This window comes from Oncorhynchus tshawytscha, linkage group LG07 (assembly GCF_018296145.1).
Source record: "Oncorhynchus tshawytscha isolate Ot180627B linkage group LG07, Otsh_v2.0, whole genome shotgun sequence".
In the NCBI taxonomy this organism is placed as follows: domain Eukaryota; kingdom Metazoa; phylum Chordata; class Actinopteri; order Salmoniformes; family Salmonidae; genus Oncorhynchus; species Oncorhynchus tshawytscha.
Window position 1 is genome coordinate 15,424,654 of NC_056435.1, and position 16,993 is coordinate 15,441,646.

Genomic DNA, 16,993 nt, shown 5'->3' on the forward strand with positions numbered 1-16,993 from the left:
TCATTCATTTTATACAAGAATTAGATGCAAACCCCATAATTGAGAAATGTACATATTCAGAGATATAGTTATGTGTGTTTCCTGTCCTCTCTGAGGGCACCAAATGAAACACACTCGTTCCTTAAGTGTCCACGAACCATTCCCACCTTCTCACAAGTGGACCTTTTGTATCAAATTCCCATTTTGGGAATTTAGGAGTTCGCCATGTTGAAATCCTTTGTTCTCTCTATGTGGCTCTCTTTCTGCATTCCCAAAGGAAGAGAGTCTCCTCCAGAAATGCACAACCTGAGATAACAGAACCTGGGTGTAGGAGATAGAGAGGGGGATGCCACGATCTATACCCAGAAAGGGCCACGTCATGACAAAAGGCTGGTCATTTTTGTGGTGATAAATGCTCTATTTGCATTCTAAATCAGATCTACCACCTGTAGTTAGTACAGAAAGATGGTCAAATTAAAAGTGAAATCAAACTTTAAAGTGCATTTAAAATCATTTATAATTGCAAGTGCATTTAAAATTGCAGCACACTTTACAGTAAAATAGTAAAATGAAAAGAAGTAAAAGCAAACAAGAAGCATTAAATGGGAATAATAAAAGATCATAAAACACAAGGGATGTCCAAAACATTTTTTTAAATTCAATGCACTTTTGTTATATCACATATAACAGTAGAGGGCGCCATACTATCATGAAAACAAGTTCAGGGCCCAGTTCCAAAATCATTCTCGTTTGCAGTTGAGATGTGGTGTAATTCTGGTGTGACAAGATCATTTGAACTGAAGAAAAGTCTGTTGTCATTGTACTATCATATACACCTCACCTCACTGCTTACTGTCACTGTGGAGCAATTGAGTGTAGAGAATGTGAAATGGAAATGGTTTGACTGGACTATGTTCAGGAGAAATGAGCCTGCAAAGCTTTTCACTTTGAATTGCATTGTACTGATTGGCTGTAAATTGCTCCAAATCAGGAGCCATCATCGAACAAATGTGGAACACAGAGTGATGTCATTAAATGCATGAATTCACAAAATGATCAGCCACACATTCATCTGAGAGCTGTAATAAACTGTCATAGATGTTTCAACTTTTTTTTTAACCTTTATTTAACTATGCAAGTCAGTTAAAAACAGATTCTTATTTTCAATGATGGCCTAGGAACAGTGGGTTAACTGCCTTGTTCAGGGACAGAACAACACATTTGTACCCTGTCAGCTCAGGAATTTGATCTTGCAACCTGTCGGGTACTAGTCCAACACTCTAACCACTAGGCTTCCTGCTGCCCCGAAGTGATTTATCAGCTAGTTTACACTGGCAACAAGTCATGTGCTTCTCTTTAGGCTTTTAGAATAAAGGTTTATAGGCCCTATCCAGAAACAACTCCTTGCTCGCCACACCGGTGTGAAGCTAGCCACAATAAGGATTAGCTACAATGGTGGAATTTGAGAATCGCCTCCAAAATAAAAGTGCCCAATTGAAAATGATTCAAACTAATTAAAAATAATGGAATCATATTTGGACTAGATAATGCAAAGGTTGGAATGTTGTTATATATATTAAACAGATGACAATAGTTCATTTAAAACAACAAAAAAATTAAAGTTGGTTAAAATCCCACTGTGGATTTAGAATTGCATTGGGGGCGTACTTATATGCACAGTACAGCCTAAGCTATGGATTGTGCACCCATGAAGTTGGTATCAGCCTACTCAGTGACACTCACAGCACCATTGTACAGAAATTAGGCAAGGCACAGTGACAGATTTCTATTTTCTTTTTTTACTTTGTTGGATCTGGTATTTGAACCAATAACCTTTCAGTTACTGATCTAATGCTCTAACCTTGAGGCTACCTACCTAGTCCAAATATGTCTTGATAACACTATTTGTAACCATTTGCATCACTTTCAATTAGTGATTCTACTATTGTGGCTAATCCTAATTGTGGCTACCTTCACATAGGTGCCCGCTACTACCCCCTGGCCTAGGCACTTGTGGAGATGTGAGAGGATTGCACAGTTGTTTATTCCACCTAGCCTATAAGAGGGCGTCATGACGTTGGTCTGGGGGGTAGGTTTATGACAGTCATAAATACCTCTTCCCCCATTTTTCCTCTCTCTACCCTACTGAGGTTACATTTGCAAAACCCTTGGTTAACATACTGTTAAGATACTGTATTTAGGATAGCACAGCTTCTCCCTGTGTCCCTCAGTCTTCCCGCTCTTTCACTCAAAGTTTCACCCCAGTTTCTTTTCATTTGTGCAACCAGCTGTCATATCTGTTCCGCCCGCGGGGAGGTTTTCCTTGTAGTCGAGGTATAATTCATTCTTTGTATATGTAATTCTGTGTGATTAGTTAGTTAGTAAAATAAATAATTAACCCCAATTTTGTATTGCTGATTCAACTTGTTAGCCAGGCTTCGTGCAGATAACCAAGAATTTACAACTTTCAGATGAGACTGAAATAAGATGACGGTTAATATTGACTGCTATTGATGTAAAATATTACTAGGTCTTTTAATTTATAAAAATGTATTTAATTTTTTATCTATATTTTTACCCCTTTTTCTCCCCAATTTCGTGGTATCCAATTGTTTAGTAGCTACTATCTTGTCTCATCGCTACAACTCCCGTACGGGCTCGGGAGAGACGAAGGTAGAAAGTCATGCATCCTCCGATACACAACCCAACCAAGCCGCACTGCTTCTTAACACAGCGCCATCCAACCCAGAAGCCAGCCGCGCCAATGTGTGCCCTTAGCCACTGCGTCACCCGGGAGATATTACTAGGTCTTTAAGAGTTTATTCGGAAGATAACAGCTCTATTAATATTATTTTGTGGTGCCTGACTCTCTAGTTAATTACATTTACATGATTAGCTCAATCAGGTGATATTAATTACGGATAAATTATTTTATAGAATAGCATGCCATATCACTGAATCCGGCATAGCCAAAGACACAACAAGGGTAAGGTAGAGCTATTAGCATATCCTCTCAGATCTTCAAGTGTCTAAGGTGGAGGAGGGCTTGGGGTTGTTTCTGAGCATTGATGAACATTGGTAGTAGGCAATGTTTAACAGTGAGAATCGCAGAATGGTGAACTTACTAAATGACTGAGAGATTGACTGTGTGATATTAGGTTGCTTCTTGTGTAAATGTTTTCTGTCTGGATTACTCACTACTGAACAAAATGGGGCTTCCCTGCAGAGAGGATGCCAGGGCCAACTCAATAAGACTAACACAGAGCTTTCTATATATCAGGAGGAAGTGAGCAGCCAGCCCAGAATAACTGAAAGTAGTGATGCTCTTCTAAATGTTTATGTCCATATGCAAACTACTGTATTTATTTTCCCAATCGTTTTTAACAGAGGTCCATTCTCCCTTTCCTACCTGAATGGTATCATACTCTGGTATGTTCAGTCATGTCAGTGTGATATTAGCTCTGAGAGAAACTGAGAGATTCCATGGTGTCATCTTTCATAACAGAAGGCTAGAGTCGAGCTGTTGCTCCCAGTCTCACAAGGATTAACAGACTAATGGTTGTGCATATAAAGCACTCCAGGCAGACTGTTAACAAAGTGCTTGCATCCCAAATGGCACCCTATTCTCTATATAAGCTCTACTTTTCACCAGGGTCTATAGGGCTCTGGTCAGTACACTATATAGAGAAAATGTTGCCATTTGGAGTCCTTTTCATAGAAGGCAGAAATTGTTTCAGGGCATTGTAACGTCTGCTTCCAACTCACACTCTCAAACACATAGATCCCCTGAACGCAGCTCACTCTCCAGATCCCAATCACCTGAATTCTGATCACCTGTTCACAGACCTGTATGTAATTTACACACACTATTTAGTTCAGTTACCTAGCACCCCATCATTGTGAGGAATTGTTTGTGTTGATACACATGTCTACTTGGAGTGCTGGGTTTTCCCGTGTTAGTCCTCCTGTGTACCATAGTTTTGGCCATCCTCACTAACCACGCCTTTTTGCCTATTCCCTGCCTGTACTTTTGCCTGTTGGATTTCCTGTCATCAATCTCTTGCCTGATCTCCCGGACTATGTCTGTAGCCTTCTCCCTGCCTGTACTGTTGCCCTTTTGGACCCTTGTTTATGACCTTCTGCCTGCCCCTGGACCCAGCTACCTGCCTCCTCCTGTAGTCCTTTACAAATAAACACCTGGTGAACCTAACTAAACGACGGTGAGTTTTGACTGTGTGATATTAGATTGCTTCTTGTGTAAATATTTTCTGTCTGGATTTTTACGATTTGTATGTGCTTGAAACCAGCTCTCTGTCTCCTGTTGTATTCATTACAGGCATAGCATTAATATTCAGTAGCCTACATACTGTACATGTTTCTATGATTTACTATTGGATTATTTGCAAGGTCATTTTCATGTAGGGCCAAGCATAAAATGATGAGAACTACCCAGTGTTATTGTTATTTAGTATTTACTATTAATTCTTACTCTACAGTAGCACAAACCAGCTAACCATGCCTATCAGATCAATTGTGCAAGTTAATAAGTACTGACATTTAAAAAATATGAAGGGAGAGAACTATGCTTTCTAAATCTGGCATTAACTGCAATCAAGGGAGATTTGCGACACTTGTTCCACTTGTGTTCCTCTTTCAGCGCTCTTGACTGTAATGACTTGCTTTCAACATTATGCATGGGGCCTGGGTGTTTAAGTGGGATCAACCGCATCAAGCGCGAGTGAAAAGAGTAGATAAGCTGACATAAGGCTTTCATAATACTATGACAACCACGGTTTAACCTCGGCATTCACTTCAAAGGAAAAGGGGGAAAAGACTTGAGGACTTGAGTCTTTCACACTGCTAAAATACTTTCCTAAGATTTCTTAAAGCTTTTCTAGGGTTAGATTGTGTTCTTTGACGTATGTGGTACGACTTGCCTGTCATAACAGCAGCATTAAGGCTCAAAACTATACTGCAGAACTAAATGATCAACATGGCCAATGTAGATAATGTGTAAATAGTTTAAATATGAAATGTCCGGTGATTTCGCTGATATGGCTGAAAACACAACTGGTCATTTCAGCCATTGCATATTTTTGTTCTTGCATGCTTTTCTCATGCAGTGTAGCCTGTACTAAGTGATTTATGTAAACATGAGTATAAGCTAGATGTGGTGTCAGTGGAGTGATGCTGAGCTTCTTACACAGCACTCGGCAGGAGGATCAAAAGACACACATGTTCTTTACATAACCTGCTTGCATAACGAAATCTTGCTGCCGCATGAGTCACACTAATACTTACATTTGTGGATAAACCCATATGACATACAGTGCCTTGCAAAAGTATTCACACCCCTTGGGGTTTTTCCTATTTTGTTGCATTATAATGGACATACACAAAATAGTCCAAATTGGTGAAGTGAAATGAAAAAAAAAAAAAACTTTTTTTAAAAATTCGAAATAAAAAAATATGGACCAGTGGTGCGTGCATATGTATTCACCCATTTTGCTATGAAGTCCCTAAATAAGATCTGGTGCAACCAACTACCTTCAGAAGTCACATAATTAGTTAAATAAAGTCCACCTGTGTGCAATCTAAGTGTCACAAGATCTGTCACGTGATCTCAGATTCTGCAACACCACTAAGCAAGGGGCACCACCAAGCAAACAGCACTATGAAGACCAAGGAGCTATCCAAACAGGTCAGGGACAAAGTTGTGGAGAAGTACCGATCAGGGTTGGGTTATAAAGAAATATCAGAAACTTTGAACATCCCACAGAGCACCATTAAATCCATTATTTAAAAAAATGTAAAGAATATTGCACCACAACAAACCTGCCAAGAAAGGGCCGCCCACCAAAACTCACGGGCCAGGCAAGGAGGGCATTAATCAGAGAGGCAACAAAGAGACCAAATATAACTCTGAATGAGCTGCAAAGCTCCACAGCGGAGATTAGAGTATCTATCCATAGGACTACTTTAAGCCGTACACTCCACAGAGCTGGGATTTACGGAAGAGTGGCCCAAAAAAAAAACAAGCGAACATGTTTGGTGTTCGCCAAAAGGCATGTGGGAGACCCCCCAAACATAAGGAAGAAGGTACTCTGGTCAGATAAGATTGAGCTTTTTGGCCATCAAGGAAAACGCTATGTCTGGCACAAACCCAACACCTCTCATCACCCCGAGAACCACTTCCCCATAATGAAGCGTGGTGGTGGCAGCATCATGCTGTGGGGATGTTTTTCATTGGCAGGGACTGGGAAGCTGGTCAGAAGAATGATGGATGGCGCTAATGGATGGCGCTAAATACAGGGACATTTTTGAGGGAAACCTGTTTCAGTCTTCCAGAGATTTGAGACTGGGACGGAGGTTCACCTTCCAGCAGGACAATGACCCTAAGCATACTGCTAAAGCAACACTCGAGTGGTTTAAGGTGAAACATTTAAATGTCTTGGAATGGCCTAGTCAAAGCCCAGACCTCAATCCAATTGAGAATCTGTGGTATGACTTAAAGATTGCTGGACACCAGCAGAACCCATCCAACTTGAAGGAGCTGGAGCAGATTTGCCTTGAAGAATGGGCAAAAATCCCAGTGGCTAGATGTGCCAAGCTTATAGAGACATACCCCCAAGAGACTTGCAGCTGTAAGTGCTACAAAAGGCGGCTCTACAAAGTATTGACTTTCTCATTTTTTCCTGTCTAATTTCTTGTTTGCTTCACAATAAAAAATATTTAGCATCTTCAAAGTGGTAGGCGTGTTGTGTAAGTCAAATGATACAACCCCCCCCAAATATATTTTAATTCCAGGGTGTAAGGCAACAAAATAGAAAAAATGCGAAGGGGGGTGAATACTTTCGCAAGCCACTGTACAGTATGATGTTTTTACACTCACATAGGGCCAATATTGAAAAATATTCAAATTGGAATTAAACATTGAGGACAGAGCAAAACAAGTAAAATAATAGTTACGAGAAAGAATAAAACTAAAGGAAATTGTAAATAATGCAGTTTCATGTTTTAGCATTGTTTTTGATGTTTTTTCACTTGTTGAAAAAACAGTTGTAATTTTGCACCTGAAGCAAATGCTTAGTAAATCTTCATAAATCTTGCCTTGACATTTTTGTCAAGCAAATAGGACAAAAGAGGAAAAGACCAATCATCCAATTTCGTGTTCCATTGCACCCGATAAGTGGATAATGATGGTAGTTTAATTGATTATCTCCTACATTTTTTATTTTTTTTAATTTATTTTACCTTTATTTAACCAGGTAGGCAAGTTGAGAACAAGTTCTCATTTACAATTGCGACCTGGCCAAGATAAAGCAAAGCAGTTCGACAGATACAACGACACAGAGTTACACATGGAGTAAAACAAACATACAGTCAATAATACAGTATAAACAAGTCTATATACAATGTGAGCAAATGAGGTGAGAAGGGAGGTAAAGGCAAAAAAGGCCATGGTGGCAAAGTAAATACAATATAGCAAGTAAAACACTGGAATGGTAGTTTTGCAATGGAAGAATGTGCAAAGTAGAAATAAAAATAATGGGGTGCAAAGGAGCAAAATAAATAAATAAATTAAAATTAAATACAGTTGGGAAAGAGGTAGTTGTTTGGGCTAAATTATAGGTGGGCTATGTACAGGTGCAGTAATCTGTGAGCTGCTCTGACAGTTGGTGCTTAAAGCTAGTGAGGGAGATAAGTGTTTCCAGTTTCAGAGATTTTTGTAGTTCGTTCCAGTCATTGGCAGCAGAGAACTGGAAGGAGAGGCCAACGAGAGCGTACAGGTCGCAATGGTGGGTAGTATATGGGGCTTTGGTGATAAAACGGATTGCACTGTGATAGACTGCATCCAATTTGTTGAGTAGGGTATTGGAGGCTATTTTGTAAATGACATCGCCAAAGTCGAGGACTGGTAGGATGGTCAGTTTCACAAGGGTATGTTTGGCAGCATGAGTGAAGGATGCTTTGTTGCGAAATAGGAAGCCAATTCTAGATTTAACTTTGGATTGGAGATGTTTGATATGGGTCTGGAAGGAGAGTTTAGTCTAACCAGACACCTAAGTATTTGTAGTTGTCCACGTATTCTAAGTCAGAGCCGTCCAGAGTAGTGATGTTGGACAGGCTGGTAGGTGCAGGTAGCGATCGGTTGAAGAGCATGCATTTAGTTTTACTTGTATTTAAGAGCAATTGGAGGCCACGGAAGGAGAGTTGTATGGCATTGAAGCTTGCCTGGAGGGTTGTTAACACAGTGTCCAAAGAAGGGCCGGAAGTATACAGAATGGTGTCGTCTGCGTAGAGGTGGATCAGGGACTCACCAGCAGCAAGAGCGACCTCATTGATGTATACAGAGAAGAGAGTCGGTCCAAGAATTGAACCCTGTGGCACCCCCATAGAGACTGCCAGAGGTCCGGACAGCAGACCCTCCGATTTGACACACTGAACTCTATCAGAGAAGTAGTTGGTGAACCAGGCGAGGCAATTATTTGAGAAACCAAGGCTGTCGAGTCTGCCGATGAGGATGTGGTGATTGACTGAGTCGAAAGCCTTTCCCAAACACAGTTTTATTTATTTCTATTTACACTCAAATTCAGGGATGATCATACTGTATTCAGGTGAGAAGTATTGTTAATGTGCAGTAAAAAACAATAACATTGAGGTGGTTGTGAAACAAATATATTATTTTATTGAAATACTTTCAATGTATACTTTTTTCTCATACATACATCTTATACACTTATACATCAAGTACCCACATCCTCACAAATAACCTCTGTCTCATCTGAGCAGTGTAAATGACTTAATATTCTAGAAATACCCATGTATGGTACCAATTTTTTTAGGAGGACTTTGTACATTCTGGTTAACACCCCATATTACAAATCCCACTGTGGACCCATAGAGGCACAGTGCCTTAAGAAATGATTCACACCCCTTGACTTTTTCCACATTTTTTTGTGTTACAGCCAGAATTTAAAATTTATTAAATTTGTCACTGGCCTTTGTACAATACCCCATAATGTCAAAGTGGAATTATGTTTTTAGAGCTTTTTACAAAAAATATTTTTATGAAAAGCTGAAATGTATTGAGTCAATAAGTATTCAACCCCTTTGTTATGGCAAGACTAAATAAGTTCAGGAGTACAAATCTGCTTAAGAAGTCACAATAAGTTGCATGGACTCAATAACATGATTTTTGCAAGACTACCTAATCTCTGTACCCCACACATACAATTATCTGTAAGATCCCTCAGTCAATAATTTAATTTCAAACACAGAGTCAACCACAAGACAAGGGACAAGCAGACATTAAAACTCCCTTTGAGCATGGTGAAGTTATTAATTACACTTTGGATGGTGTATCAATAAACCCAGTCACTACAAAGATACAGACGTCCTTCCTAACTAAGTTGCAGGAGAGGAAGAAAACTGTTCAAGGATTTAATCATGACGCCAATGGTCACTTTAAAACAGTTACATAGTTTAATGGCTGTGATAGGAGAAAACTGAGGATGGATCAACATTGTAGTTACTCCACAATACTAACCTAATTGACAGAGTGAAAAGAAGGAAGCCTTTACAGAATAAAATCTTCCAAAACATGCATCCTGTTTACAATAAGGCACTAAAGTAAACCTGTAAACATTTTGGCAAAGAAATTAACTTTTTGTCCTGAATACAAAGCATTACGTTTGGGGCAAATCCATAAAACACATCACTGAGTATCACTCTCCATATATTCAAGCAAAGTGGTGGCTGAATGATGCTATAGGTATGCTTGTCATCAGCAAGGACTAGGGAGTTTTTAGGATAAAAATAAATGGAATAGAGCTAAGCACAGGCAAAATTCTAGAGGAAAACCTGGTTCAGTCTGCTTTCCAACAGACACTGGGAACAAATTCGCCATTCAGCAGGACAAAAACCTAAAACAAAAGGCCACACACTGGAGTTACTTACCAAGATGACATTGAATGTTACTAATTGGCCTAGTTTCAGTTATGACTTAAAAATACTTGAAAATGGCTGTCGAGCAATAACAAACAATCAACTTGACAGAGCTTGAACATTTAAAAAAAAATAATGTGCAGAAATTGTACAATCCAGGTGTGCAAAGCTCTTAGAGCATTTCCCAGAAAGACTCAAAGCTGTAATTGCTGCCAAAGTTGATTCTAGCATGTTTTGACTCATGGGGTTGAATACTTACTTCACATACACTTATGTTGGAGTCATTAAAACTCATTTTTTAACCACTCCACAAAATTCTTGTTAAGAAACTATAGTTTTGGCAAGTAGGTTAGGACATATTTTTACTTTTTATTTTACTAGGCAAGTCAGTTAAGAACAAATTCTTATTTTCAATGATGGCCTAGGAACAGTGGGTTAACTGCCTTGTTCAGGGGCAGAACGACAGATTTGTACCTTGTCAGCTCGGGGATTTGAACTTGCAATCTTTCAGTTACTAGTCCAACACTTTAATCACTAGGCTACACTGCCACCGTCTACTTTGTGCATGACACAGGTCATTTTTCCAACAATTGTTTACAGACAGATTATTTAACTTATAATTCACTGTGTCACAATTCCAGTGGGTCAGAAGTTTACATACACTAAGTTGACTGTGCCTTTAAACAGCTTGGAAAATTCCAGAAAATGATGTCATGGCTTTAGAAGATTCAAACGCAGTGCCTTTTTGCTTGACATCATGGGAAAATCAAAAGAAATCAGCATCAGAAAAAAATTGTAGACCTCCTCCACAAGTCTGGTTCATCCTTGGGAGCAATTTCCAAACGGCTGAAGGTACCACGTTCATCTGTACAAACAATAGTACGCAAGTATAAACACCATGGGACCACGCAGCTGCCATACTGCTCAGGAAGGAGATGCGTTCAGTCTCCTAGAGATAAATGTACTTTGGTGCAAAAAGTGCAAATCAATCCCAGAACAACAGAAAAGGACCTTGTGAAGATGCTGGAGAAAACAGGTACAAACGTATCTATATCCACAGTCAAACGAGTCCTATATCAACATAACCTGAAAGACCGCTCAGCAAGGAAGAAGCCACTGCTCCGAAACCAACATAAAAAAGCCAGACTACTGTTTGCAACTACACATGGGGACAAAGATTGTACTTTTTGTAGAAATGTCCTCTGGTCTGATGAAACACAAATAGAACTGTTTGGCCATAATGACCATCGTTATGTTTGGCGGAACAAGGGGGAGGCTTGCTAACATCTCAAGACATCAGTCAGGAAGTTAAAGCTTGGTCACAAATGGGTCGTCCAAATGGACAATGGCCCCAAGCATACTTTCAAAATTCTGGAAAAATGGCTTAAGGACAACAAAGTCAAGGTAATGGAGTGGCCATCACAAAGCCCTGACCTCAATCCTATAGAATATTTGTGGGCATAACTGAAAAAGTGAGGAGGCCTACAAACCTGACTCAGTTACACCAGCTCTGTCTGAAGGAATGGGCCAAAATTGACCCATCTTACTGTGGGAAGCTTGTGGAAGGCTACCCGAAATGTTTGACCGAGGTTAAACTATTTAATGGCAATGCTACCAAATACTAATTGAGTGTATGTAAACTTCTGACCCACTGGGAATGCGATGAAATAAAGAAAAGCTGAAATAAATCATTTTCTCTGAATGGTGATCCTAACTGACCTAAGACAGGGAATTTTTACTAGGATTAAATGTCAAGAATTGTGAAAAACAGAGTTTAAATGTATTTGGCTAAGATGTATGTACACTGCCAACTTCAACTGTATCTAATCAAGATATATTAGTGTTTTATTTTTCATGAATAGTTTTTACAAATGTTCAAAAAAGATATCTACTTTCACATTACATTTTGTGTAGATCGTTATCAAAAATTACAATTCAATCCAATTTAAGCCCATTTTCTAACAACAAAATGTGGAAATAGTCAATGGGTGTGAATAATTTCTGAAGGCATACCTTCAAAGAATTCCTATGGATAAACATCTAGCCATCTTCTATTGTAATCAACTCTCTTTGACGGTGTCTATATTAGGACTACCTAAGTCCTGCTAAGATTGAAACAAGACCTGCTGAGAATGAGGGTGTCGCTATATTAACACCATACAGGTTAAATCTTGCTGTTGTTGCCGCAGTTAAAACCGTACACAATATTTCTTAAAATGTGGTGACAATAGTTATCAACTTCTTGCATAGCAAAGGACATCACTGTATCATCCAGAGATGGCAGTTTTTCAATTTTGATCCTAAGCTCACAATTCCGTACTTAAAGGAGCACAACTATAACATTCATATCTCGTTTCTTGATTTAAAAAAAAGTTTAAATCAGTATTTTCCAAACTCTCCTAACCACAATGTGTGCATAAACTCTATTTCTAGTACTCTGTTACAATACTACCTAACATAGTTTTGTATATACTGTACACGTATCTTAAACTCTGTACATTATTGCATTAAGGGGTCACAATACAGTGCCCTGACAAAAACGTTGACATCACATAGAAATCAAATGCCCATGACGTCCCTGCCAGACAACAGGCAGGTCAGCATTAATGTGCAATTCTCCATTTTGTCTTTGGAAAAACAAACAGTTGTTTATCTTATAATAACACTGAAATTGAAGGACCGAAGGAAAACATCCCAGATTTTGCAGGGATGTTTATTGTAGTTTTGAAAGAGTTAATCGCAGCTGGTGTCAGTTGTTCAGCCCACAAGAGTTAGAAAAAAGCCTGATTTGAGGTCAATCATGGCACTGTATCCCATAGCTTTCTCCACCATACAAACACTGGAGACAAGCTAGCCCCCATCATCGGTCTAAAACAGCACAGCACTTCCTCTGCTGTACAGCACTACCACAAATTCACACCGATCATGTGTAAGGTGAGATTGAAAGACGTCCTGACACTGAGGCTGTCCTAATAGGTCACCGTACACATGACTGGTGTTGTCCTTACATTGTGCCGAGAAACCGCGGTAATTCAAGTCAATCAGGGTGTAGACAGTTCAATGCTCCCCTCGGTTAAGGTTCAGCAGGTTTAGGAGAAACATGTTGTCGGGTCAAGCTCCGTAATCCTGACTGCACCAGTGTGAACATTGCCATGGTAACACCTCTCATACACATCTCAGAGCTCTCTGAGGAACAGTTTGACACCAACTACTTGTGACTCTGAGGCTGTCATAATATGGACACTGTACACACGAAGCTGGACCTCCCTCGGTGCTCAGGTGGTCGGGATGAGGGGTCAGTATGGGGCGAAGAGGATGGACCCTCCTGTTGGCCGGATAGGGCCAGGAGCCGCTCGCAGGAAAGAGGGCGGGAGGGCGGCTTTCTGGAAGATGGAGGTGTTGGGCCGCGGGTGGAGGGAGATGGAGGGTATTGTGGTAGGGATGAACGGGCTGGAGAGAAAAGCCTGAGACAGGGGCTTCAGAAGGTCCTTCTGGAATGCCAGTTTAGCCTGAGGGGAAGAGAGCAACTCCATGAGACACAACAATTCACATGGGGGTAAGGTGTGTAAATGCTACCCAATTCTATAATTGACTGATTAGTCAACAAATAAATCTGTAAACGAATCCATCAGAGACATGATTCTAGCCTCTCTGCTCAAGCAGACTACCCATAGGCAATGTGTAATTTCAATTAAAAGAGAACAGCCACCGGGTGAGATAATACAGTTAATTATGTACACTGTCAACTGAATTAATACAAATATTATCTCAGGACATTATCTCAGGATACTGGATATTATTTCAGTGAGTTGCTATTCTCTTTTCATCTGGAAACATAGTGTATATACACTGAGTGTGCTCTTAGCATGACAGACTGACCAGCTGAATCGAGGTGAAAGCTATGATACCTTATTGATGTCACTTGTTAAATCTACTTCAATCAGTGTAGATGAAGTGTAGTAGACAGGTTAAAGAAGGATTTTTAAGCCTTGAGATTATTGAGACATGGATTGTGTATGTGTGCCATTCAGAGAGTGAATGTGCAAGACAAAATATTTAAGTGCCTTTGGACGGTGTATGGTAGTACGTGCCAGGCGCACCGGTTGGAGTGTGTCAAGAACTGCAACACTGCTGGGTTTTTCACACACAACAGTTTCCCATGTGTATCAAGACTGATTCACCACCCAAAGGACATCCAGCCAACTTGACACAACTGTTGGAAGCATTGGAGTCAACATGGGCTAGCATCCCTATGGAACGCTTTCGACACCTTGTAGAGGCCATGCCCTGCCGAATTGAAGTTGTTCTGAGGGCAAAAGGAAGGTGGAAAGGTGGAAGGTGGAGTATGAGGAAGGTGGAAAGGAAATAGTTAGTCAGTTGAACAACTGAGTCAGAGAGGTGCGGGGGGCTGCTTTAATCAACATCAATGGCGCACGGGGAAAAGTGGGTTAACTGCCTTGATCAGGGGCAGAATGACAGATTTTTACCTTGTCAACTTGGGGATTTGATCCAGCAACCTTTCGGTTACAGGCAAACGCTCCTACCCACTAGGCTACCTGCTGTGTTCTTAATGTTTTGTGCACTCAGTGTAGATTTGACAAATCTCCACCGAAACTGAGGAAAATGACTGATGATAATACTGCCTTACTTCTAGTGTGGTGGTGGCGGTGCTGTGTTGCTGCTTGCTGTAAGGACTGTATTTGGGCTTCAAGGGTTTCCCGGCCACTCGGTCTTTGTGCCTCCGACTGGAAATGTGCTGAAACAAGTACAAAAAAGGGTTGACATAAGTCCTGTAGGTGCATGAAATATTACCTTTCAAAGTCGTTCATACTCAGTTGAAACATAGTGTATATACAAACTCAATATGGCCGACGTAAGAAAATGCACTGGCACTGATTTCGTATTTCTTCAGAGCTAATCAGTTTGATCTAGTTGATTGTAGGACATATCTCAGAGATGGGAAGCTCTGGTATTACAGGGTCGCAGTATGTGCAGGCTTTTATTCCAGCCCAGTACTAACACATGATTGATTGAAATAATACATTTTAAATCAAGACTAGTTTATCAGGTTTTTTAACATTTGGAACAAAAGCCTGCACATACTGCGGCCATCCCAAAAATGACAACCCATGCCTTACGCCTGTTCATTATAAATGTGAAGTTATTAACTGCTAATTTTGGTGGAGATTGACAGTGTAATTATGAGATACCTGTGGGAGAAAAATATAAAAGCCACCCGCCTAGTGTTTGACTCATGGAGGCCATATTCTATGAATTAGAGACTTCATATGATCAACTTTGCAAGATGACATATCATACTATAGACATTTCAAATGTAATTTGACTACACAGGCAATGGCATGGCACATACACAAAAAGTTGTAGAAATAAAAAACTATACCGCGGTACAGGATTTTGTGACAAAGACGGAGTGTTGTGTTGCACACACACTGAGGCAATTGTTCTGCCAACTCAATCCACTTGTTGTACAGAGGTAAAATGTATTATTTTGGATTTGTGATCAATTCAATGAATAAATGTTGAGATTGTCTATTTCTTTACCTGTTTGAGCTGGATCTCTGAGTTGACGTGGACATCACAGATTTCGCAGTGAAACATCTTATTCTGCAGGCCTGACCCTTTGGTGATGGTGGCCTGGACCTTGAGCTTAGCCCCTGGCCTGGGATAGGCTTTGATGGGCCCTGCTCCATCCCTCGCCTCCAGCATCGTTTTGTGCTTGGAACCTGGTAAGGATGTGGAATAACAAGCAAGCAAATTAAAGAGGTTTTTCGTCACGTATAAAGGGTGCTCTTGAGCCAAAAGGGGCACATCCCATAGATGGACAGAAATTACACCTCCCCAGACAATACACATATTATTACATTATATGTACAGTATATGAACCATAGCCAAAGTTCCACGTGAACAATTAGCAACTAGTAGATTCCATTTAGCCGACCTGTGTTGTGGGCCTCAAGCTGGGAGAGGGAGTTGACGGCCACTTTGCATAACGAACAGTAGAGAAGCTTCTTGGCCTTCTCCTCCTCTGATTCGTCGGAGTGCTTGCACGGGGCGGAGGCAGCAGGCACAGCAGGCACTGGGGTTGGTTTAGTGAGGGTGGGCTTTGACATCTCTGGGGCCAGACTGGCAGGTGTGGGCTCACACAGAGGTTTAAACAGGATAGATGAGGGCGCCAATGCCAGGCCAGCAGCTGGGGAAAATGATTTTGAAGACGCCATGGTGTAGAGATTGTTTGGATGTAACTCTATTTTAACAGAAAATCAAACAGATACAACAGTTAAACCACCTCATAACCCACTTAACAAAGTGTTGTGCTACAGAGTTAGTAAGTAGGGGTATTGGGCTTTTTTGGTGTGTGTGTTTTATTAGATAGGACACTAGCTCGAAACCACGCTTGCACGGATACAGTGGCTGTATTCTGGAGGCAGCGGCTTAGACCGCTTGACCCCGACAGGCCACAGAATTGGCATTGATACACGCAATCTGTGATCAATTGAATGAATGAGTTGAGAGCCTTTTCTCTCTCAAACTAGTCTGAATTGCATGTATTCGAAGGTATTAAACTAGTCTGAATTGCATGTCTGTAAGGTACTGATACATGCCTTTGTTACCATAAGAGAAGACTCCCTCTATGGTTTTATCTAACCTTAATCAAACCTAATGTCATCTGACTTCCATCTGTTCAGGATTGATGAGTCAGAGACTCCCCATTTTGGACCGATTTCTTCCTTTTCGTGACTATGAATTAGCCAGTAAATTTGAGCTGACCTGCGGAGGTACAGACCGTACACATGATGATTGGTGCTTTTTAAAAATATATATATTTTTTTACAGGCAATCTGCAATTCCATTGATTCTTTAAGAATACACAGTAAATTCTGAATGCCACATGAGCTTAATTCAACTGTCGTGACCGATCAGAACCCAAAATATAAGCTTGTTTTACTCCATTGTTTGTAAACAATGTAACTGTTGATGGCCACTTTGCCTATAATGTTGATATCATGGATGGTCATTCCCTGTATCCATAGCTTTGTCTATGAAT

The 16,993-nt window shown here is 40.4% G+C and overlaps 1 protein-coding gene across 3 annotated transcripts in view; it reads right to left on the reverse strand.

The window, feature by feature from the left end:
- Positions 1 to 11,715: 11,715 nt before the first annotated feature.
- LOC112220188 (zinc finger protein 385B-like) overlaps positions 11,716 to 16,993 on the reverse strand; it is a 150,988-nt gene continuing 145,710 nt past the window's right edge. For 2 of the 3 annotated variants that reach the window (XM_042324150.1, XM_024381876.2), the window contains 4 exons: positions 15,887 to 16,192; positions 15,490 to 15,671; positions 14,576 to 14,683; positions 11,716 to 13,436 (listed from right to left, as the gene is read on the reverse strand). In XM_042324150.1, coding sequence (XP_042180084.1) covers positions 13,224 to 13,436; positions 14,576 to 14,683; positions 15,490 to 15,671; positions 15,887 to 16,192 — 809 coding nt within the window. In that variant the 3' untranslated portion in view covers positions 11,716 to 13,223. The remainder of the gene's footprint in view (positions 13,437 to 14,575; positions 14,684 to 15,489; positions 15,672 to 15,886; positions 16,193 to 16,993) is intronic. The other variant, XM_042324151.1, reaches the window with a different exon arrangement.